This window comes from Eublepharis macularius, chromosome 1 (genome assembly GCF_028583425.1).
Source record: "Eublepharis macularius isolate TG4126 chromosome 1, MPM_Emac_v1.0, whole genome shotgun sequence".
Lineage (NCBI taxonomy): Eukaryota > Metazoa > Chordata > Lepidosauria > Squamata > Eublepharidae > Eublepharis > Eublepharis macularius.
Genome location: NC_072790.1, coordinates 239994705 through 240016736, shown reverse-complemented (window position 1 = coordinate 240016736; position 22032 = coordinate 239994705). Strand labels below are relative to the sequence as shown.

The window sequence follows — 22032 nt, the reverse complement described above, 5'->3', positions numbered from 1 at the left end:
GGAGTTTGAGAGAATTAAATGGAGAAAGAAGCCACACACACTGTCCTGCAGGTAGAAAAAAAATTGAGAGCTAGAGACCCAAGCCTTGAGATGTTACGTGCCAAACATTCTAGGACCTGACCCGTTCACCTGCCCCATAGCTAGTTTCCAGCCACACCTCTGCCAAGCAGCAGGGGGGGATGGTGCAAAGACCTCTCTCCTAGCCCATCCACAGCACCCTGTGGATTTTGTGATTCTTCTGGTCCTCGGAAAATGAAAGTAATCCTTATCTCCAAGCAAAAGATGGGATTATGACTTGTCTGTCTTTTATGTAACCCTCCACATGTCAAAAGCGTGCCCGGGGTGGGATTGGAAATAGGTCAAGGCTCATTTTGGGGAGTAGAAGAAAAAGCTCTGCAGCAAAGGGAGAGTTTGCTTTAGAGGCTGCAGTCTTTGACATTCCCGGAAAAGTAGCAGCACCTTGAGTGAGGAGTGCAGGAAATTCAGCTGGCGAAGTCCCCCCCCCCCAGCACAGAACTGCAGTGATCAGAAATGCTCGAGTCTGTGCTTGGCTCATTGCTGGGAAAGCCACAGGTTTAAAAGCAAGATGACTCCGTTTATTCCCTCGTCCTACTATGTAGCATGAAGAGTTACCAACTGATCAGGGCGGGAGGAAAACACCATCCAGCCTGAGCTTGTGCCTTTAATGCACAGGCTGATGTGGTGAAGTCAGCGCAAGAAGACTACACATTCTACCATTGACGTAAAGGCAGAGCTACAGCAGCCAGTTGAAAAGTTGGCAACTTGTCAGACTCTTCCCCAGCAGGAGAGGAGTCTGGGACAGCAGCATCCTTCAGCACCCCTTTCCCCAAGCCCGGTTTAAATACGGTTACCAGGCTTCCAAGGGGTACAGCAATCAGCAGGGGAAACCTCGGGCACAGGACGAAAATATGCAAAAATGTATATAGAATCGCATGTATGTTTTTATAAAGTGACAAGTGCTGCCAGTGAATTAATATTTCTCATATTTTTAATATATATATATATAAACATACACGTGATTCTATATACATTTTTGCATATTTTCCTTCTGTGTCTGTGTCTCTCTGTTGCTGCTGTACAGCCTCCAGGAGGTAGCTGGAGATCTCCTGGAATTACAACTGATCTCCAGGTGACAAAGATCAGTTTCCCTGGAGAAAATGGTGGACTTGGGAGGCGTATTTTACGGTGTTATACTCAGCTGAGGCCCCTCCCTTCCCCCAAACCCACCCTCCCTAGAGTCTCCCTCCCAAATCTCCAGGAATTTCCTGACATGGACTTGGCAACTGCTGAATACAAAGAGAAAGGGGGTTCGATTGCATCAGCGTCCCACTCTCTCTTTCAAGGCCTCCTATCCTCATTGGCATCTTGGGAGCTGTCTAACTCCGAGAGGCAGTTTGGTGCAGTGGTTAAGAGCGGCAGGACTCTAATCTGGAGAGCCAGGTTTGATTCCCCACTCCTCCACTTGAAGCCAGCTGGGCGACCTTGGGTCAGTCACAGCTTCTAGGAGTTCTCTCAGCCCCACCCACTTCGCAGGGTGTTTGTTGTGGGGATAATAATAACATACTTTGTAAAACTGCTCTGAGTGGGCATTAAGTTGTCCTGAAGGGCGGTATATAAATTGAATGTTATTATTATTATATTAATTCGTGCCCTCCCCTGGATTGGCCTAAGAAAAGATTGTTGGGAGGGCTGACCCAACACCCTCTGACCTCGACACTCTCTTTGGATCCAGTTTGGTGTAGTAGTTAAGAGCGGAAGGACTCTAATCTGGAAAACTGGGTTTGATTCCCATTCCTCCGCTTGAAGCCAGCTGGGTGATCTTGGGGTCAGTCACAGCTTCTAGTTCTCTCAGCCCCACCCATTTCACAGGGTGATTGTTGTGGGGATAATAGTAACATACTTTGTAAACTGCTCTGAGGTGTGGGCATTAAGTTGCCCTGAAGGGTGGTATATAAATTGAATGCTGTTGTTGTTGTGGGGTTGCCAGCTCCAACTTAGGAAATTCCTGGAGATCTGGGGGGTGAAACCTGGAGAAAACTGGAAAAAGTGGGGTTTGGCATGGCATAATTCTACAGACGCCACCCCCCAAAGTAGCCATTTTCTCCAGGTGAACAGATCTCTGTGGCCTGGAGACCAGCTGTAATTCCGGGAGATCTCCAGCCATCACCTGGAGGCTTGCAACCCTATGTTGTTGTTATTCGGGGGTGGGCTCAAGATGAGTGAAAGGAATCTTGGCCAATGGCCTCCCTGGCTGGGTCTTCACTTCCCCTGCTCCGCCCTCCTCAGAGGTTTTAAGAAGCTGCTGCGCCTGCCTACTTATGATAACTGATCTCCAGGTGATAGAGATCAGCTCCCCTGGAGAAAATGGCTGTGGACTCTATGGCATTATACCCTACTGTGGTCCCTCGCACCCCCCCCAAAAAAACTCTACCCTCCTCAAGCTCCACCCCTAAAATCTCCTGGAATTTCCCAACCCAGAACGGGCAACTCTAGATAACTTTGCCATACTTCTTCTTCTTACCCCACCGCCCAGGCAGAATTGCCTGCCTTTGTAGTGCCTGGGTGAGGCTGCCCCCTGCTGGAGGCTCCTCTGGAGTAAGGTAAGAGCAGGGGTGGCACTGCCATCTCCGGACACAACTTTCCTTGGCAGTGCCGTGCAATCTTACCCAGACAGCAGACTGTCTGCCTACTTTGCTATTGCAGGCGCGTGAAACCTCAGAGAGATGTAACGATAATGCCGTCTGAAGAATGTACATGAAGTTCAAACGCCAAAAGTAATAAGTGGCTGGAGATGAATAGTCTGGGAACAGCCGTGGGCGGGGAGAGGGGGGGATGACAAACAAGCCAATGCATTTAAGATTGTCGGCCGACCAGGAGAAAATCCACCCGGGCCTGCTCCTGTGTCTTTTCCAGAAGTCTGAAACGCAGGAAGCAGCAAGTGAAATGGTTTCTGGCATGGAACTGAAAAACAATCACCTGCTAATATCTGCAGAGCACGCTGCCGTTACAGAAAAAGCCACAGGGGCAGTTTCTAAAGGTAGCGACCCGAAACCAACCTGAGTGCCAACTTTTCTTTTATTATTATTTTTATGTTTAAGAGCTGCAAAACAGGCAGAAAGCAGCAGATCAATTTCTCTGTCACCGGGAGGCATTTCCCCTGCGATCACACTTTGACTGTCATGTATCAAAGTCTCAGGAGTCGTACTGGGGTGGGGGGCGGGGGGCGGGTTGTACAGCAACCTAAAACGCAACTAGACTCTCTTGCAACACAAAGCAGGAGAGAGTCATGGCACCTTAAAGACGTACAGATTTAGTGTGGCAGAAGCTTGCGCCGTGATACAGTCCGCACTAAGCGACGGTGAGGCAGTTATTCTGGAGCAGGGGTTTAGAAGAAGAAAGGGCGCGACTCTGCACCATCTTTTCCCATATGAGTCTTTACAGTTTGCTTCTAAAGTCCTTGCCCCTGCCTGTAGAGATCAGGGCCGTTTTTGCACTGCTTACCGGCCACGGAACATCGCGCCAAGCCCCCGGAACGACAGCGTCTTCCTGGCGTGATTTCGATTTTAATCAACTATCATACAAAACCTGTCATTTTTTTTTTAAAAAAGCATCATGCCCCTTAAGTGACTTCAGCCTCCATCAGAAAGGACAGGGGGAAAAGGAGATAGAAGAAGATAGACAGGGGTGGTGAGGCTCAAGCTCTTTGCACAGGAACAGAAATTCTCTAGCATAAACCTCATTCATATGAATAGGAGGGGCTGTGGCTCAATGTAAGATCCTCTGCTTTGCATGTAGAAGGCCCAGCCCAGGTTCAATCCCTGACAACTCCGGTTAAAAGGAGCGAGTAGTAGCTGATGTGAAAGACCCCAACTTGAGACCCCGGAGAGCTGCTGCCGATCTGAGCAGACAATACTCAGTGGACAATACTTCATGGTTCAGGAGAGCGGCTGCCGATCTGAGCAGACAATACTCAGTGGACAATACCTGATGGATGAAAAGTCTGACTCTGGTTCACTATAAGGAAGCTTCATATGGGAATGGGACCTTCGCCCACTCTCAGCAGCCCTTCATTTCAATGGGGCTCTGGCCAGTGAACTTCAGTGTCGAATGGACCCCACCGATTGGAAAGAGGGGAAGAATAAAAAGACCCAAGAATGAAGGAGAGATACGCGAGTTTAGCATGGTTAAGGGCTTTTGAGCACCAAAATGTCCTATAGGAATGATTAATTCTTATAATAAGCAAACATCGCCTGTAATTAGATAGGGAGGGATCGCAATCAATGGATAGTGCGAGAGTTATTGGACAGAGACGGAGAGAATTTTCAGCGTGTTTTTGCCCAGGGCAATGGCTGGGTCGTGCCCGAGATGACGGATGATTCTCTCTATTCAATTTAATGCCTCTCATTCTCTTGCCAAATTGCAATTGTAGAGTAAGCCGCTCATAAATATTCGACCCGCAGCCCACTTGGAGAAGAGCACCCCAGGGCACTGCTCACTCGCTCCCAGCCTGTGGCTTGGGGTGGTGGTGGTGGTGGAGACGGGCTGGGGGGGGGAGCAACTCTTCAGTCTCCTCCCACAGCATGTGGGCTGGGCGGGAAGCTAGCAGGTTAATTCTGTTCTGCTAAGCTGAAGTCAGGCAGGATTCATCTGTCAGCACTGAGGATAGCTCCCGACTGGTTTCCTTTGCGCTCTCCCTTGGCTACTGGAATGCCAGCCAGGATGGCTGGGTCCCATTTGGGCTCCGCAGTCCTGATCTTCTTCCTGCTTTGGGTGGCCCACGGAGGGTTCGACGTGGCTGCCCGGACACCCCAAGAGTTCCCTTTCAAACACGCGTACCAGGCGCACGAGAAGGAACTGGTGAGTAAACGCCGGGTTCTGCCTACAACCACACCCAACTTCATCTGTGGCTTTGGCACATGCTGTCCCATGACGAGGCAGAAAGAACACTTAAGAGAGTGACAAAGTGGCAAAGAGGCAACTCTGCTGGTTGGGCAGCTGGCAGGGGGCAACTCACACAGGGAGCTGATCCATGGGGCAATGTATTGCTGATGGGGTTAACTGGCTGTTGCACACAACACTGACTAGTAGATTCCCGCTTCTTTGGACCTTAGAAGGAAACACTCCAGATTAACTGTGAGCTGGTTTAGAGTCCAGCAGCCCTTTAAAGGCCAACAGGATTTCCAGGGGATGAGTTGTCAAGACTGGGTCGTTTCTGTCTTTGTAAACTTGTATTCATTTACCTTATGGCATTGTTTATGGAAATGTTCTTGGCACTGTATGGAAATGCCTGCCCTTGTCCTTGCCACTGATTGTGCTTAATCTCACACTATGTGATCCGCCTTGAGTCTCAGTGAGAAAGGCGGAATTGAAATGACATAAATAAATAAAAAGAATATGTCTGGTTTAGAATTGCTTACACGCTGTTTCAGCTCTTCTTTTTTCAAATCTCTGAAAATTTGCGTTGGTAGACCCTATTGCATTGTTTATTGAGCACCCCTGCTGATGGTATTGACTTATTCCATGTAATCCACCTTGAATCTCAAGTGAGAATGGCAGACTATAAATAACGTAAATGAAAATAAAATAAAATAATCCATCAGATGCCTCCTGGTACCCACGTGTAACTGGGAGCAATTTATCTTTCAGCATCCTTCCAGTTGATAGTCCAGGTGGAGAACTTACAAAGCTGACTTGATGAATGAAAACCGTGCTCCATCCAGCCATATACTGCTTACTCTGTCTGTCTGTGACTCTTTGAGGTTTCAGAGAGGGGCTCTGTCTTTTATTTTTCACCACCCAACAGCCTCTCTCCCCCTAACTGGATGTTCCCAAGATTGAACCAGAGTCTATTTGCATGCAAAGCAAGAACTCTACCGCTTGAGCTGTTTGATTCCTGTTAGGGAAACGGGGCTTCTAAACTGCTTTAAGGATTGGAACCAGAGGGATGTGTGTGTTTTTAACAGGTTAATGAATACCAAATATGGTAAGTGATCTTCTGGAGACTGGCCAGAAGAAAGCCAAGTTCAACTCAGACGTGAAGCAAGCTGAGTTACCCAGGGCACCCTAACCTCTCCCAGCCTCTATACAGCTGCCTTTGAAAATAGTCTAGAAATTTCAGCTCATCCAAAAACGCAGTAGTCAGGGGAATGTCAGGGGTGGGATTCAGGGATCATATCACCCGAGCTGAAAGATCTGCAATGGCTGCCCCTTTGTTTCCAGGCACAATTCAAGGTGCTTGTTGTTACCTTTATGACACTAAATGGCTTGGGGCTAGAGTACTTGAACAACAACTACTACTACTAATAATAATAATCATCTATTTCTATACCACCCTTCAGGACAACTTAACACCCACTCAGAGTGGTTTACAAAGTATGTTATTATTATCCTCATGACAATCACCCGGTGAGGTGGGTGGGGCTGAGAGAGCTCTGAGAGAGCTGTGACTGGCCCAAGGTCACCTAGCTGGCTTCAAGCAGAGGAGTGGGGAATCAAACCTGGCTCTCCAGGTTAGAGTCCTGTCGTTCTTAACCACTACACCAAACTCGCTCTTGAAGGACTGCCTTTTCCCATATAGTCCAGCCCACCAGCTAAGATCTCCCTCACAAGCCCTGTTCTCTGTGAGGGTGAGGCAACCAGAGACAGGGCCTTTTCAGTAGTAGCACCTTGCTTATGGAATGCCCTTTGCCTTGAGGCTCGCCTAGCGCTGACATTGCTCTCTTTTAGGCACCAGGTCAAAATATTTCAGCCCTCCCATGCTTTGAATTATGGGTCGATCTTCCAGTCCTATTTTTGTCCGGAAACTTAATTTTAAGCTATCAGCAGTCTATTTTTATGGTCCATGTTTTTATACTGGGCTGGGTTTTTAATGAACATATTTTAATCATTTTTTTTATTTTTTGTAAGCCACCTCAGGCAGGTTCTTGGCGAGACAGCATGAAATATTTATAAATAAAGTACTCAAAACTGAGAATTTCTATTGTATTCTGGAATTGGGGCTAAATTCAGCCCTTGGTCCTTAGTGACCATTACAAGTACCTTATATCGGGATGGATCCGACAGCCCAAGGGTTATTCCCCATGATGCAAAAGGACTTGTGCATCAGAGTTCTTGTGTTAGGAAAGGTACTCTGTCTGTGATATGGAACTAAAGGTTCCAACCCATTCTTATACTGGGTTTCCAAAATATAAAACAAAGTCCATATCATCAATCAGCTCAAAAGCAGACACACATCAATTTACGATGTCCAAGAAAAAAAAACAAGTAATTCTTATTTGTGACCAGGTGTAACATTTGCTGCATCCTCATAAATTTATTCACCTAGATTCTTATCTATCCCATTTGAACCATGCACGCCAATGCTATTTAAATGCTATTTAAATTATTGACATACTGATTCTAAAAACCAACAAAAAGTTTTCAAGAGCCAAAGCTCAGCTCAGCTTTGATTCTCAGATTATATCCCTGAAAAAATGTGGTCTTTTAAGTGCTACTGAACTCAACTCTTGTACTGTTGTAGACCAACACCTGAAATTATTTACATGCCTCTCTTGATATTTGAGGCAGTTACAATAGCAACACAGACCGGCGGCAGCCAAGCTGCTATTTCAAAATTAGCTTATCAAAAGGTGGAGGAACGTGCCCTCAAGTAACAGCTGACTTATGGCACCCCCTGGTGGAGTTTTCATGGCAAGAGGCTAACAGAAGTGGCTTGCCATTGCCTGCCTCTGCAACCCTGGTTTTCATTGGAGATCTCCTATTCAATTACTAACCAAGGCCAGACCTGCTTAGCTTCTGAGATCTGAGAAGATCAGGCTCACCTGGGCTATCCAGGTCAGGGCACCAACAGGGAGGAAATACATCCAAAGCTTCCTTGGCAAAGTAAATCTACTTGCCCTGTTTTTGTGGAAAAGACAGACCAGCTCACAAATTTCCTCATATAAAGGGAATAGGGCTGTAGCTAACTCCCTTTGGAATTTTTAGGCAGTTTTCTTTTCTTCTCCTCTCATACTGCATGGTTTAATTTTGTAATCTAGTTTCATTTCTTTTTGGGAGGGTATGTATTAAACTTTCCTCCTTTCATTGTTGTCCAATTGTTTTGTTGTTTATGCTGTTTTATTGCTCTGCTCTGGCCATTGTTGCCTTCCTTTTATAAATCTGTAATCCACCTTGACGGACCATAAACGAAATAACGACTAGCGGATAAGCTTGCTGTATGGGGCAAAAGCATATCCCAAGTGCAGCAGGCAGACGGCGGCGGGGAGGCCTTCTTTCCTAGCATTCTGATCCGGGAACTCTGTCTTCCTTTTCTCCAGTTGGAAGAACTGCAGGACGTACTGGAGAAGCTGCAACACAAGACGGTCTCCACGTGGGAAAAGAAATTCAACCAAGTTCCCAAGGTAGGCAACTTGGTTGGATAGCTATCGACAGGAGCAAGGGAAGGGGGAACCGAGGCAGAAGATTCAGACAGAGGGGTGTGATGGTGGCAACATTTGTGCTGGAAGAATGATCACTCGCTCATGTTTTCATGCTAGTATTAGTCCAGACAAACAGCCAGATGGGGCCCAATACCAGATTTGCCATCCGTTTGTAAAATTAATGTTCTGGGGAGGGGGAGAACCCAGAGGACACATCAATCAGCAACACTCATTATAACCAATAATGGAGCCTCCCTGTTCAAAAATAGTATACCTTTGAGTAAGAAATATCAGACAAATGGGAAGAGCTTGCTCTTTCTTGAAAAGAGATCTTATCTTTGCTAAGAGCCCCTGGGGGGGGGGAAAAACCAAGTTGGGATTACTTTCACAATCTTATCTTGATCCATTAATTTGAGATGGGAAATGCTCTGCTTTGGAGACAATGGGGAGCAGTGGTTATTTATTTTTTCATTTATTTTCTCTCCGGCAGGACTCCAAGTAGCTTCAATTGTTCTACTCTGTCCCATTTTATCCTGACAACAACCTTGCGAGGTAGACGAGGCCGAGCGACTAGCCTAACGTCACTTAGCAAGCTTCCATGGCAGAGTGGGGATTTGAACCTGGGTTTCCCAGATCCCGGTCTGGCACTTTTAACCACTACGCCACCAGATTAGGAATAGGGGGACCAAGGTTCAAAGCCCCACTTAGGCTGGTCATTTTCTCAGTCAAACCTACCTCACAGGATTGTTGTTGGGATCAAATGAGGAGGGGAGGGCCATGCGCTGCCCTTAGAAGGAAGGGTGGAATAAAAATGTACTAGACAGACAGAGGACACTATCCGCTGCCTCACACCTTACACCGAGGGAAAGCGAAGTTTGCCGTTTAATGTAGGCTCAACAGAGAGAGCAGTCACAGAACTGAAGCTCGGAGGGCGGAAGTTCCCCAGGTCAAGCTCTCGAATCTCCAGGTATTGGTCCAGAATGCAGCTGCACGTGTCCTTACAGGGACGCCATTCAAGGCACGCATCGTTGCGGTGCTCTGTGGGCTGCACTGGCTCCTGGTTGAATCCCAGATCCGGTTCAAGGTTCTTGTTCTGATTTTTAAGCCCTTAATGGACCGGGACTAACATACTTGTGGGACTGCCTCTCCTAGTACATCTCCTAGAGGGCCTTGCGTTCAGCAGATAAACAACTACTGGTGGTCCCCGGCCTGTGGGACATTTGAGGGACATTCCCTTTTTCAGCCCTGGCACTGGCCCGGGGGAACTCCCACTAATAGGAGACCGTGGCCCCACAAGATTTATTAGTTCTGCAGGGTCTATAAAACAGAGATTTTCCACCAGGCCTACAGCTGAGGCTCGATGTCTGTCCCCACCCCTGACTGCCCAAGCTCCGCCGTCCTGCCCTGAGGATGAGCGTTTCTTTTTTTGTACTGTCGGCACTCTGTGGTTCTAGCACAGCTTTTAAAATCTGAATTCGGTGCTTTGGCTTCATGTGCATTAAGTGTACTTTTAACTTCGTATTTAATTTCTGCTGTGAACCGCCCTGAGCCCGCTTGCAGGAGGGGGCGGTATAGGAGTGTAATAATCTGAACTGAACCAAAAGCTTGCAGCTATTGGAAAAAACCTTCTCTGCCTGAGAGCAGCTGCCGATCAGAGGACGGTCAGCTAGAGGGACCGGTGGTCTGGCTCGGTATAAGGCAAAAACAGCTTTCTATGTTCTGTGTAATCTCACTGGATTGTTTCACTCCCAGTTCCACCCATCAGTAACAGGAAAACGTTCTCTTACCTTACGTGATTGTTTTAATGCGGTAATACACAAAATTTAGAGTACTGTTTTGATTATAAATGCTAATATTCTAACTGTTCTCATAATCAGTCAACTGCAAACTTAGTTGATTGATGGCTGAGAATCTTACTGTTATTGCAAAAGAAGGCCAGGTTGGTGGGCTCTTTTGGGGACGGTGTGTTACAGTCAGAGAGACAGTTCCTTGGGCCAGAGGAAAGCACAGCTCTTAGCAAGCTGCAACCCATGGCTTTTCCCCTGAGCGGTAACTCCTAAAATTGTAAGCCATTGTGTGCTTGTAAACTAATTTCCTTTTATATCTCTACAAGGCACAGATATCGAGCTCTGGGGCAGATGGAAATGGACTTAAAAGTAATTGGTTGAAAGGCAGACGAAAAAATTCATTAACCGGGCAAGAGGTTCTTCAATAAGTGTTATTAGCAATGAAGATGCGGTAAGAGAACCGAGAGAGGTTAGGATGGTCAGCCTGGGCGTTGTGCCAGAGATCTGCCGGTGCCACACTGTTCACAGAGTTAAACAGGAGCCCCAACAGACCTGCAGGCTACGTGCTGAAGAGGGAACTCCCTCCAAGTGGTCACGAGTCCTAACTTTCCGCCTTTCTTCCCAGTGCTCCTTTGGCGACATGTGTGCCGTGAAGAAAGGTGCCCGTATCGGCAAGCTGTGCGACTGCCCCCGCCGATCTGCCTGCAACACCCTCCTGCTCAAGTGCTTGTGAAATCAGGGGCCGCGCTAACCTGCCAGAGACGAGTCTCGACACTCTTCCCTTTCCCCAAGCAGCAACTTCCCTTTCCCATTTCCCTGCCTCATCCTGCTGCCCCGGTCCCTAGGGCAGAGAGGAGATTTAGGGTTTCCCTGGAATCCTGAACCGCAGCCTTGGAAAACGGGGAGTAATAAAAAAAGTTTGTGAGCATGTGCAGAGTGCATTTTTGGGGAGGGGCAAAGTTTTAAGGGGATGCCTGAAGAAGAGGATTGAAAAAGATAGAAGCAAGCATCCTTTTGACTCCGAAAGAGCCAGACACAGGCTCAGGGCACAACTCTGCCAGCTATCGAAGCACGAATGGCTAAGACGGACAACGTACTCAAAAGTCGCAAGGGTCTTCGATTGGTAGAGGAGGACAGCAGAGAAAACCGTAAACAAAACCACGTGCTAGTGTTTTGGAGGGCAAAGGTCATTTAGTACCACTTAGTTTTATTAAACAGCAGAAAAACGTTGAGGCGCATCGTTCAGTCTTAAGGCCGTGACCATTTCTTTAATACAAAGGCATGCCTCTCAGGTATCTTAAGGATGCAGGGTGGCAGTTTTAACGACCGAAACAACCCGGCAAGCTCGCTTCTGGCTCTAGAATTTTGGGGGCCTTCAGATAAAAGTGGTCGCCATAACTGAGGCCACCCAAGAATTCATTCAAGCGCATAAGTGGTGGCCTGCTAGAACAGACCAGTAGTCCCCCGAGTCCAACATATTGTTTCACAGGGTGGACAACGAATAACCCCAGAGGGCCAACATTAGGGAGACCTTCCCTAATGGCCACTCCCTAGGACTGGAATTCAGGCATTTACTGCCTCCAGACGGGGAGGTTCCCTTTAGTCACTTCAGATAGAAGCCAATGATAGACTACTCCTCTGTGAATTGGTCTAACCCCCTTTAAAGCTATCCATGCCAATAGCTAGCATTATGGCCGCTGGACGTGAACCCCACAATACAACTACTCATGAAGTCAAGAGGCATTTCCTTTTGTCCATCCTGGATCTATTGCCCATCAACTTCATTAGATGTCCTTGAGTACTAGTATTTTAGGAGCAGATCTCTCTGTCCATTCTTCCTGCCCCGTGCATAATTTTATAAACTTCCATCTCCGTCTCCCCCCCCCCCCCCGTGTCTTCTTTCTTCTAAACTGAAAAGTCTCAGACTCTCCAACCTTTGCTTGTAGGAAACACGCTGCGATGCTTAAACTGTCTCGGTCGCTCTCTTCTGAATCTTTTCCAGCTCTAAAGTATCTTTTTCTATACGGCAACCAGAACTAAACACCGTATTCCACAATGAAGCCAGGCCACAGATGGATACGGGGCCACTCGAGCTGTTTGTTTTACACGTGTGTTCTGTATAAAGGGAGTGGCTTTGCCACTGGAGGGGGGCTTTGCCATCGTTCACCCCTCTCTCACCCCCCCCCCACCTTTGGCTACTTTCCAGAACAGATCTCCTTCGTTCACTACATCCGGAATGGCACCCAAACCAAGGATCTCAACAGGCTTCAGGGGGTCAATCTGGATTCTCTCCCCCCTATCGTGACATGTATTCTCCGCTTCTCTCTAGGATGGAAATCAGGGTGGTGTACAGGAGATGCCCCAGAGGTCCTCCAATCCAAATAGTGGCTAAAACAAGCCTTGATTAGGTTGGGCGCTCACACTCCATTGGAAGCCTTTTTTCATCCCCCTGAATTTTGTACAACTTGACGATGACAGGAACGTTAAATACTATATTGAATGGAAATAACTGTACGTGAACAGGCAGGTCCTAGGACACAAGCCTGTGTGCTTTTTCATTTGTCAAATGTCAACAAAGAGGAGAGGGTTGGAATGAAGTGGGTTACGGCGACCCGTTCCTTGTCCCCGTTTGCTTTCAGAATGTAGGGCCGACCACCAGATTCCTCTGTGGTTTTGTTTTAATAAATAGGGATAGGACTACAGAGGAGAAGGGCTTCCTCCAAGCCCAACGTGTGCCAGACTGGATCTGTTGTGGATTACAGACACCTGGTGTGGAAGAAGGTGGACAGCAATGACTATAGTCCTCTGTTCGAGCATCAAGGGCAGCTGGGGGTGGGTAGCTGCTCTCATATGCTCTCCCAGTTTGAGCCTGGAGTCCCTATTAAGTGTGGGAACTGCGCTCCCAAGTGGCCAGACAGGGAGCTCTCGCCGAGGAGGGAGGGGATCCCGTTCACCTCCACAGTCCAACGGAGAAAATTCTCCGGCTCGATCTGCCGCCTTTCATAGTGAACGAGCAGTCAATGTGAGCGTGGCTAGATCGACTCGATTTGCTTACGGACTTTCTCCAGGGCTTTTCGGTCAAGCATGCGCTGCCGATATACCACCAGCAGGGCAAAGACGGCAGCCAGGCCGATCATGGAACCCTCGAACTTCCAGAAGATGCGTGCCTCCATCTCCGCAGAGCGGCAGCTGAAAAAAGAAAAAGATAGGATCTGCGTGAGCAAGAAGAAGACAGAAGAGACTAAGGGTGGGGTAAAGGCACCGGATCATTCAAACCGTGGCCGCCACGCTGAATCAAATGGATAGCTAAAGGTATAATGCACAAGCTGTAACTGCAGCGGTACCCCCGTTCCTCTGGCAGAGGGTGAGCTTTCAGTTCGTCTTGGTAAGGAAGGACAGTTTCCTCATCTATTTCCCAGGGCTACATCAAAAAGCTCCACAAATGACACTTGCGCACAGGGAAAAAAATATTTTACACACAAGCCTGACCCGTGGAACTTCCTACCACTAGGAATAGCCAACAACACGGCAGAATTCAAAAAGGACACATTGGTTTCCAGGAAAACAGGAGCTGCCGAAGGAAAACGGGGAGGATTTTCCATGCTTGGAATGAGGCTGCACCACTCCCTAAAATATAGAGTGGGGAAACGGACAAGTGCAGCCACGTAACTTAATTATGCAAATCTCTAGAGGCTTCACTGGGCACAGCTTTAACAATATACCAGCACCGGTCTACCTGCTTTTCACCTTTCAGGCTGGTTTTATCACCCCCGCCCCGTTACTTTTTACAGTGTCAATTTGAGTCTCCTTTATTCAGAATCAACGTTCGCATGTATGATTAGCTGGCTGCTAGTGAGGAGGGGCTTTTACTGGCTCCCGAACCTCCTTCCTCTTCTCTGGGAGATTTGTGGGTCCCCCTGCTTTCAACAGGGCCTTTGGTGCATCAGAAGGTCAGCCAAGCGCTTACAGACCGTTCCCTTCACGGAATCATAGAAACGTAAGAGTTGGAAGGGGCCATACAGACCATCTAGTCCAACCCCCTGCCCAATGCAGGATCAGCCTAAAGCATCTCTGACAAAGATTCATCCAGCCTCTTCTTGAAAACTGTCATCGAAGGGGAGCTCACCACCTCCCTAGGCAGCTGATTCCACTTTTGAACTACTCTGACCGTGAAAAAGTTCTTCCCAATATCCAGCTGGTACCTTTGTGCATGTAATTTAAGCCCACTGCTTCGGGTCCTGCCCTCTGCTGCCAACTGGAACAGCTCCTTGCCCTCCTCCAAATGACAGCCTTTCAAATACTTAAAGAGAGCAATCATGTCCCCCCTCAACCTCCTCTTCTCCAAACTAAACATTCCCAAGGCCCTCAGCCTTTCCTCGTAGGGCTCAGTCTCCAGACCCCTGATCATCCTCGTCGCTCTCCTCTGCACCCTCTCGATTTTGTCCACATCCTTTTTGACGTGATCATCTCTCCCAAGTCTGCACCTTCACCAGCAAGCAACACCCACCTCTGACCACTGTCAGAGACAGGATACTCGGGCTGCAGGAAGCCCCTGTGGCGACACTCACCTCTTGATTTCCTCCTTTTTGCCACAGCTGATGTGCTCAATAAAGCCAGTTGCACGGCACTCAGGGGTCCGTTTCTGCAATGAGAAGCATGAATTTTGTAAGCATAATAAGTCTGCACTTGCGGTACGTGACCCAGAATAGCCTGTGCTCTTTAGCAGTGTTTTCACAATCACTTGTATAGATTCAGGGGTTTTTTTCTGGGAAAAGAGATGGTGGAACTCTCAAGAGGGAAATGAGGAAGAAACACACGGGATTCTTTGAAATGATATTATTTTGACGCACTATTGCCGAGTATTTTCAAGAGGTGCCGGAACTCCGTTCCACTGCGTTCCAGCTGAAAAAAAGCCCTCCTGTCATAAATTCATTTATACACAAATGGCGGTGGTGGGGAATCGATCCTCTTATCTTTCAATAGAGGCCAAACGCTACACTGCTGCATGATTTGCTGTTCTTAGCTTTGTCCAATCAGCATCCATGGGAAGCAGGGAGGGAGAAGGGAGCTTCTCTGTAGCACTTTTGCGCATGGATTGGCTCATTCACCTGTCGCTGAGACAGAGGTATCAGCAGAGCTAACGGCCCTCAGAAAGGGCTGTCCACCATGCCTCTGCACGAGATACTGTTCTGGGGTCACCTACTTCTGACCAGGAGGCATGCCTTCTCATGGCTCACAGAGAAGCAAGGCTACCCAATACAGAAGACTACTAGCCAAGCTAGGTGAGACACCTGGCATGTTTTCTTCACCTGTCAGGTTACGCAATGTTACCTGCAGGGCTTTTTTTCAGCTGGAACACAGTGGAACGGAGTTCTAGAACCTCTTGAAAATAGTCACATGGCTGGTGGCCCTGCCCCCTGATCTCCAGACAGAGGGGTGTTTAGATTGCCCTCCGCACCGCTGGGTGGCGCGGAGGGCAACCTAAACTCCCCTCTGTCTGGAGATCAGGGGGCGGGGCCACCAGCCATGTGACCATTTTCTCTGAGGGCAACCCACTGAGTTCCACCACCTCTTTTCCCAGAAAAAAAGCCCTGGTTACCTGGGAAGTGTAGTTGGAAAAAACAGAACTGGCCAGGATCGCTGTGGAGCGGGATTCATTCACTGCCCTCCGCCGTCTCTGTCGGCTATTCAGCTACTCTACTTGTGAAAGAAAATTGCTAGGAAAGCTTAGCATTAAAAGTCTTTCTTTTACAACTGTGCTGCTTTAGTTTTACAACTGTGCTATAGCATGGGAAGCAATCAGTTTCCCTTCCATAGAGTTTCAAAGATTAAGGTCTAGCTAATTACTGATTTTTAACTTCATTCTTAAAAATGTTGCCTCTGCTGGTTACTCAACCCTGCCCCTGTGTCCCATTCTGACTGCTGGAGACGATGGGGAGGATCTTTTCAACTAACAACAAACAGCTATTTCTTTATTTCCAACCTGGTGGAACTCTCTGTCTGAGGACACTCGGGCCCGCCAGGATTTTGTATCATTTAGGCGGGCCTGTAAGACAGAGATATTCCACCAGGCATATGGTGGAGGCTAATTTTAGCCCATCATTGCCAAGCCTTCCACCGGTCTCCCTCTACAAAGGGTATGGAGAGTCCACTCACGCTGGCTGCCCCAAAAGGGGTACAGTATTTTATCTGTTGCTGTTTTTATGATTGATTTTAAGTTGTATTTTAATCAATGTCGTACCTCGCCCTGAGCCCACTTGCGGGGAGGGCGGGTTAAAAATAAAATAAATATTTCCCCCACTTCAAAAAAGATCTGCAAAAGAAGAGAGAAAATTTTGCCTCCTCTCTCAGTTCTTTCTACCCAGCTCTCCCAAAGTTATGAACGACATCCCTTTGTCAAGATAATAAAATAAACAATGAGATGAGGCAGCTAGCAGTGACTGATCTGTGTCATCGGTAGTAACAGAGTGATGACAGGTAGCTATCATGCGATACCAGCCAGGTGATGTACTTCTCTGCAAATGTCAAGGACACCTGGGCTGGCACAGTGAGTCAGCACTGTGTTGGGATAGGCTACTGAGTAATATATAATGATGCAGAGTCTTTTACTGTAAAGAGCTCCAGCTCTGCGGGTTGCTGGCGAAGCACTTTGTCAGCCAACGTAACATATCTGTAATGTATCCACCTGTAAATTGTATAATACACCATTTGTACTGAAGCTTGATGTGTCGTGTCTTCTCTTGAACCCTGCCACTGAGGCCTGTGTAGCATAATCAACCGCGACACCCTTTGCTAAAACTGAAGGGGTGGTGGTGGATAAATAAGGAAAATAGCCCAGGAAGAGGAAAAAGTATCAAGTTCACTCCCCTCCCGGCACCTTTCTTTCTTCAAAGCGCCAAAGTGTGAAAAACTGCCCTCCCCTTGAAAGCATTATTAGAATTCTGTCACTTTCCCCATCTAATATGGAGTTGCCCTGGAACCAGGCCAGTGATTCGTGAGAAGCTACCAAAATGTAAGGGATCCACCCCCTCCCCCATTTTAATTTTATTTTTTTAAAATATTTTTTCAATTATTTTTCCAGATAGACCCATTTTAATTTTAAAGTAGTTGGGAAAAAAAAACATTTTGGCAGTTGGTTTAATTTCCTCTTGAACTGCAAAGGAGGCTGGGTGAATGTGGCTGCTTTATTTCTCCTCTCAATCAAATGTTGTTGTTATTATTATTATGTTATTATTGTCTCAGCATTATTATTGTCCCACCCACCTCACAGGGTATTTTGTTGTAGGGATAATGACATACTTTATAAACCACTCTGAGTGGGTATTAAGTTGTCCTGAAGGGCGGTATATAAATCAAATGTTGTTGTTGTTATTATTATTATGTTATTATTGTCTCAGCAATAATAGCAGCCAGAGTGGGACAGGGGGGCTGGGCTGAGTAGCCAGCAGAGGCGGCAAAGAGCAGGGAAAGAATCCTTCTGCTTCACAGTGATCCCGGCTGGTTGTGTCTTTTAAAACTATGCTTCCCAGGTAACACTGTGTTACCCAACATGCACCCGGGCGTCTCGTCTGGTTTGGCTGTAAGTCTTACTTTTTCACAGGCATGACCTATTAAAGGTGTATCTTGGCTATTTTTCAGTCAATATATTTATACCAGACATTTCCAAAGGAAAAAAAATTAGGGAGGCTATTTATTTATAAATACCCATCGGTAGAAGTGGGCTACAGAAAGGGAGTTTTCTAGCCCTTCTAACTCAAGAGGTTGGCCAATGGTATAGACCAAGGAAGGGGAAGAATCAGAGCACCACTGGCCAGGCAGGCTGAACAACGGAGTCTTGCATTCTTTTCTTCACCCGCAGAATCCAGTGCTGGGATCAAGAAGGCCAAGGCATAAGAACATAAGAACATAAGCAAAGCCATGTTGGATCAGGCCAGTGGCCCATCCAGTCCAACATTCTGTCACACACAGTGGCTAGAAATCCAGTGCCATCTAAAGGACTGTCAGTGAGGCCAGGACACCAGAAGCCCTCCCACTGCCTTCCTTCCAGCACCAAGACAACAGAGCACCACCTCCCCACAAAGAGAATACCATCTAGGCCTTGCAAATACCATCAAGGCCTTGCAAATCTGTGCAGAGATCGCGGAAGTGAGCCTTGTTTATCAGAGCTGCAGGACAATAGGCCAGCCTCCCCCCCCCCCCCAATACTCACACGACCTGCAAAAGGCTCACCCACCGCCTCAAAACTTGAGCACGGCGAACACGGCTGGGTCACCACAAAGTCCTCCGTCCGCCAACACAGAGAGGCCTTGGACACATTTTCTGCGGGATTCAAAATAAGAGATCAGCATCTTCAAAACCCCTCTTTTATATGCCATATTATTTAGGGCATGTTTCATCTCAACGGCAGAACTGCTAAGGTCAAGCTATAAGAAAAAAAACAGCGATTTCAAGCAATAGTAGCAAGCCACCCCTACTGTTCTAACCGGCACGGTCAGTCACCCAAAAGTTTAAAGTTATGTCAAGTGGCTTACGGTGACCCCAAGGGGTTTTCAAGAGGAACAGAGGTGGTTTGCCATCGCCTGCCTCTACGCAGCAACCCTGGACTCCCTCGGTTGTCTCCCATCCAAGTACTAAGCAGAGTCAACCCTGCTCAGATTCCGAGATCTGACAAGATCAGGTTAGCCGGGGCCATCCAGCTGTCCGAAGTAAACTTATATTCAGAGGGGCTCCCCCTGCCCCCAAGGCATGCTTAAGCCAACCAAACTCCAGATCTTGAGTACTACTTGTGCAAGAAGATGGCACCACTGTCTCAGAGGAGCTCTAAAAGCCTTTCCCGGCTGTTACTGCCAATTGCACATAAGGAGAAACGTGGACCAAACCAACTCTCTCAATAAGTGTGTTTTCTTTTTGGGGGGTGGGAAGGAGTCCATATGAGAGGAGGTAATCACACAGATGTTCTGAACCCTGGCTACAAAGTTCCTTAAAAAGCACCTCAAAATATGTGTTTTGCCACATGTGCCAATGGAGCACATTCAAAAATGAGGTCACATCCCCCTGTGTGACTGTTCTCAGTACTGGGTCATCAGAAGGAAGGCAGGCAGCAGCCAGACATCCCTCCATCATGCGTGGGGAGGGCGGAATATAAATCTAATAAATTAAATTAATTAAAATTATGCCAGAGAGCCCCTTCCCCAAGTAGCATCTCGCCCTGATGTCTAATGGCATTAAAAGCTGATTTCTGGGGGTTGCTTCAAGAGCCAAATTTAGGCTGAAAGGGGGGATAGGGTTATATTCAAAACACTCATTCAGCTTGGCTGTTGAGGCTACGGAGTGCTACATTCTGAAAGCAGTATCACAGCTGCCATGAATGCACCAATGTACAGTGACCTGCCCTTGCCAGTTCCAGGTTGAGAAATTCCTGCAGAATTTCCACCCTCCAAAGCAGCCATTCTTCCCTATGGGAACTGATCTCTGTAGGCAGGAGATCAATTGTAATTCTGGAAAACCTCCAGGCACAACCTGAAGGTTGAAGGTTGACAACCCCACGGCCACATCTCACCTGTGGTTTTCCCATCGCTCTCCAAAGCCACTGCAGCCAATCTGCAAAAAGAAGAGAAGGGAGTACAGCAGACAGGTTAGAGCACATCAGATAATTTTCTGGAAATGGGAGCAGCTCTCTGGCCAGTTCATCCATGTTTAGGCAGCAGAATGATTATTTGAAAATATTTTGGTGACCCTGATATAAAGGGACTATCTACTTACAGCACAAACCTATTAGTCTAAAATCTGAATGGAAGAAAAAAAATCCAAACAAATAATTTACTCGAAAATACGAATGCATCTGAACTCCAAAACATAGTCTAGGCCAGGGTCCCCAATGCGGTGTCTGTGGGCACATTGCGCCTGCCAGCATCTTTCTTGGTGCCCGCCAAGTGTTTTTAGAAAGTGGGTGAGGCCATTGTGGGGCTTTTGCAAAACATGGCTTCTGATTGGCCATTGGACTATTGATCGTACAGATTTTTAAAAAAACATTGCTTTGGCAGGAACTGCTTCCACAGCACAAGGATCTTCACTGTGTGACTGAAGGTAAGCTGTAGCAGCCATTTTGTGGCTGGCTCTATCTCTTGCAGCAGGCATTTTGGGGCAACCATACTGTTGCTGCACTCACCACACTATGCCAGAATTCCAAATGCGCCCACAGGTTCAAAAAGGTTGCGGACCCCTGGTCTAGGCTGAAAGAAGTGAAAGTCCTCAACTGTTACCAATTACGTTCTAAGGAACTCAGGGCAGCAGACATGGCTTGACCCTTGCTTCCTTCACCACGTTCACACCTAACATCCCTATGAGGTGGGCTCAGGAGACAGAACTGAGCAGGGACTTGAAGCCCAGTCTAGCTCAAAATGTCATTCACTGTACAATTCTGACTTCACTTTCTAAAAACCTATGTCGGAAAAGAAAAATGGTGACTCCAGAGGCAAACGACTGCTTGGCTGTCTCTTCTGATGCTGTCATCATCGTTGTCTGGTTTTCATTTTCATATTTTACAAGACATAGGTTAAAACAGACAGGAACCACCCAACATCCACAGCAATGAAGAGCAGCCAGCCATGAAAAGATATGGTGATATACAAACTATTACATGTGGTGAGAGGAGCGGCAGTGATTACAAGCCTTAGGCTCAAGCCCTAGGATTTCCCATGGCTTAGAGCTATCGATGACCATACCCAGTATAGTGTCATGGCTGAATTAGAACTGGAGACACACAATCATATCCTCGCTCTGCTATGGTAGCTTGCTAGATGACCTTGGGCGGCTCATTCTCTTAGCCTGACCTACCTCACACAGTTGTTAAGAGGGTTAAAATGGAGGAAGGGGGAACAATACATTCTGGCCTGGGTCCTTTGATGGAAGGATAAAAACGTGATCTCCAGACAGCAGATATTAGATGTCCTGGAGAAAATGGGTGCTTTGGAGGTATGGCAGTATACCCACTGAATTCCTCTCCTCCCACCCCCAGACTCCACCCACCCCCAAATCTCCAGGAATTTCCCAACCCAGAGTTGGCAACCCTAAATTTGGCCACACAGAAGAACGCTTCATGCCCCTGATGTGGATTCTAGCTGACAAAATGCGAGGCCGCAATAAGCCTTTTAGCCTTTAAAGGGCCACAAGAAGCCTCTTTTTAGCCCCCCCCCCCGCGAATCCCCCTTACCCAAGAGAGGAAGCTATGAGCCCCACAAGCGCAGCCACCACCAAACGCCATCTTTGCCCCATCGTCGCCGAAAACGGGCCCTCCTCTTGCTTACTTCCGCCTCACTCCATGGGCGCCCCCATCTTGGACGCCAGAGAGCATTTCGGGAAACGGGAAGAGGAAGATATCTGGCGCAGGCGCCGTCGGAAGAACACGACCCTCGAGCTTCTCCCAAGGGGATATAGTCTTCCTGGTCCTCAATAAAAACTTCCGGTCCCCTATTGCAGTAGGTGGAGTCTCCCATGTGCAGGGCAGGAGAGATGGAAATGCATAGGCGTTCATGCAAAAAACGGTTTCAGAAAAGCTCCGCACGATAGCAGGTCACCAAAGGGCTTCATTTTCCTGCTGCACAACTCAAAACACATAAATTATTGCGGGAGGGAAAGGTTGTTGTGTGGCAAGCCGATGCAGCCTCCTGCCCATCACGGTTCACGGCCCCTTGTTGCACCTGCTGGATTGTTGCCTGCTAAGCGGTCTTTTAAAAACACAGGCTGAACACATGACAGCACCGATAACATTGTGTTCTTTGCAGAGATTAAAGGGTGCACCGACAGAC

The 22032-nt window shown here is 47.6% G+C and overlaps 2 protein-coding genes across 3 annotated transcripts; one reads left to right on the top strand and one right to left on the bottom strand.

Moving 5' to 3' along the window:
* Positions 1–4740: 4740 nt before the first annotated feature.
* LOC129325573 (cocaine- and amphetamine-regulated transcript protein-like) lies at positions 4741–10958 on the top strand. The gene is made up of 3 exons (XM_054973321.1): positions 4741–4878; positions 8337–8420; positions 10851–10958. Exons 1-3 carry the CDS (start codon positions 4741–4743, stop codon positions 10956–10958), a joined length of 330 nt encoding a protein of 109 aa, XP_054829296.1.
* A 448-nt stretch (positions 10959–11406) lies between these two features.
* JTB (jumping translocation breakpoint) lies at positions 11407–21563 on the bottom strand. 2 transcript variants are annotated; one of them, XM_055001924.1, is made up of 5 exons: positions 21438–21563; positions 19785–19825; positions 18435–18544; positions 14794–14867; positions 11407–13414 (listed from the first exon to the last, which is right to left on the bottom strand). In XM_055001924.1, exons 1-5 carry the CDS (start codon positions 21497–21499, stop codon positions 13258–13260), a joined length of 444 nt encoding a protein of 147 aa, XP_054857899.1. In that variant the 5' UTR covers positions 21500–21563; the 3' UTR covers positions 11407–13257. The 2 variants fall into 2 exon arrangements, with proteins under 2 accessions (XP_054857899.1, XP_054857907.1); XM_055001932.1 differs by having other exon boundaries at positions 18459–18544.
* Between the last annotated feature and the right edge of the window lie 469 nt (positions 21564–22032).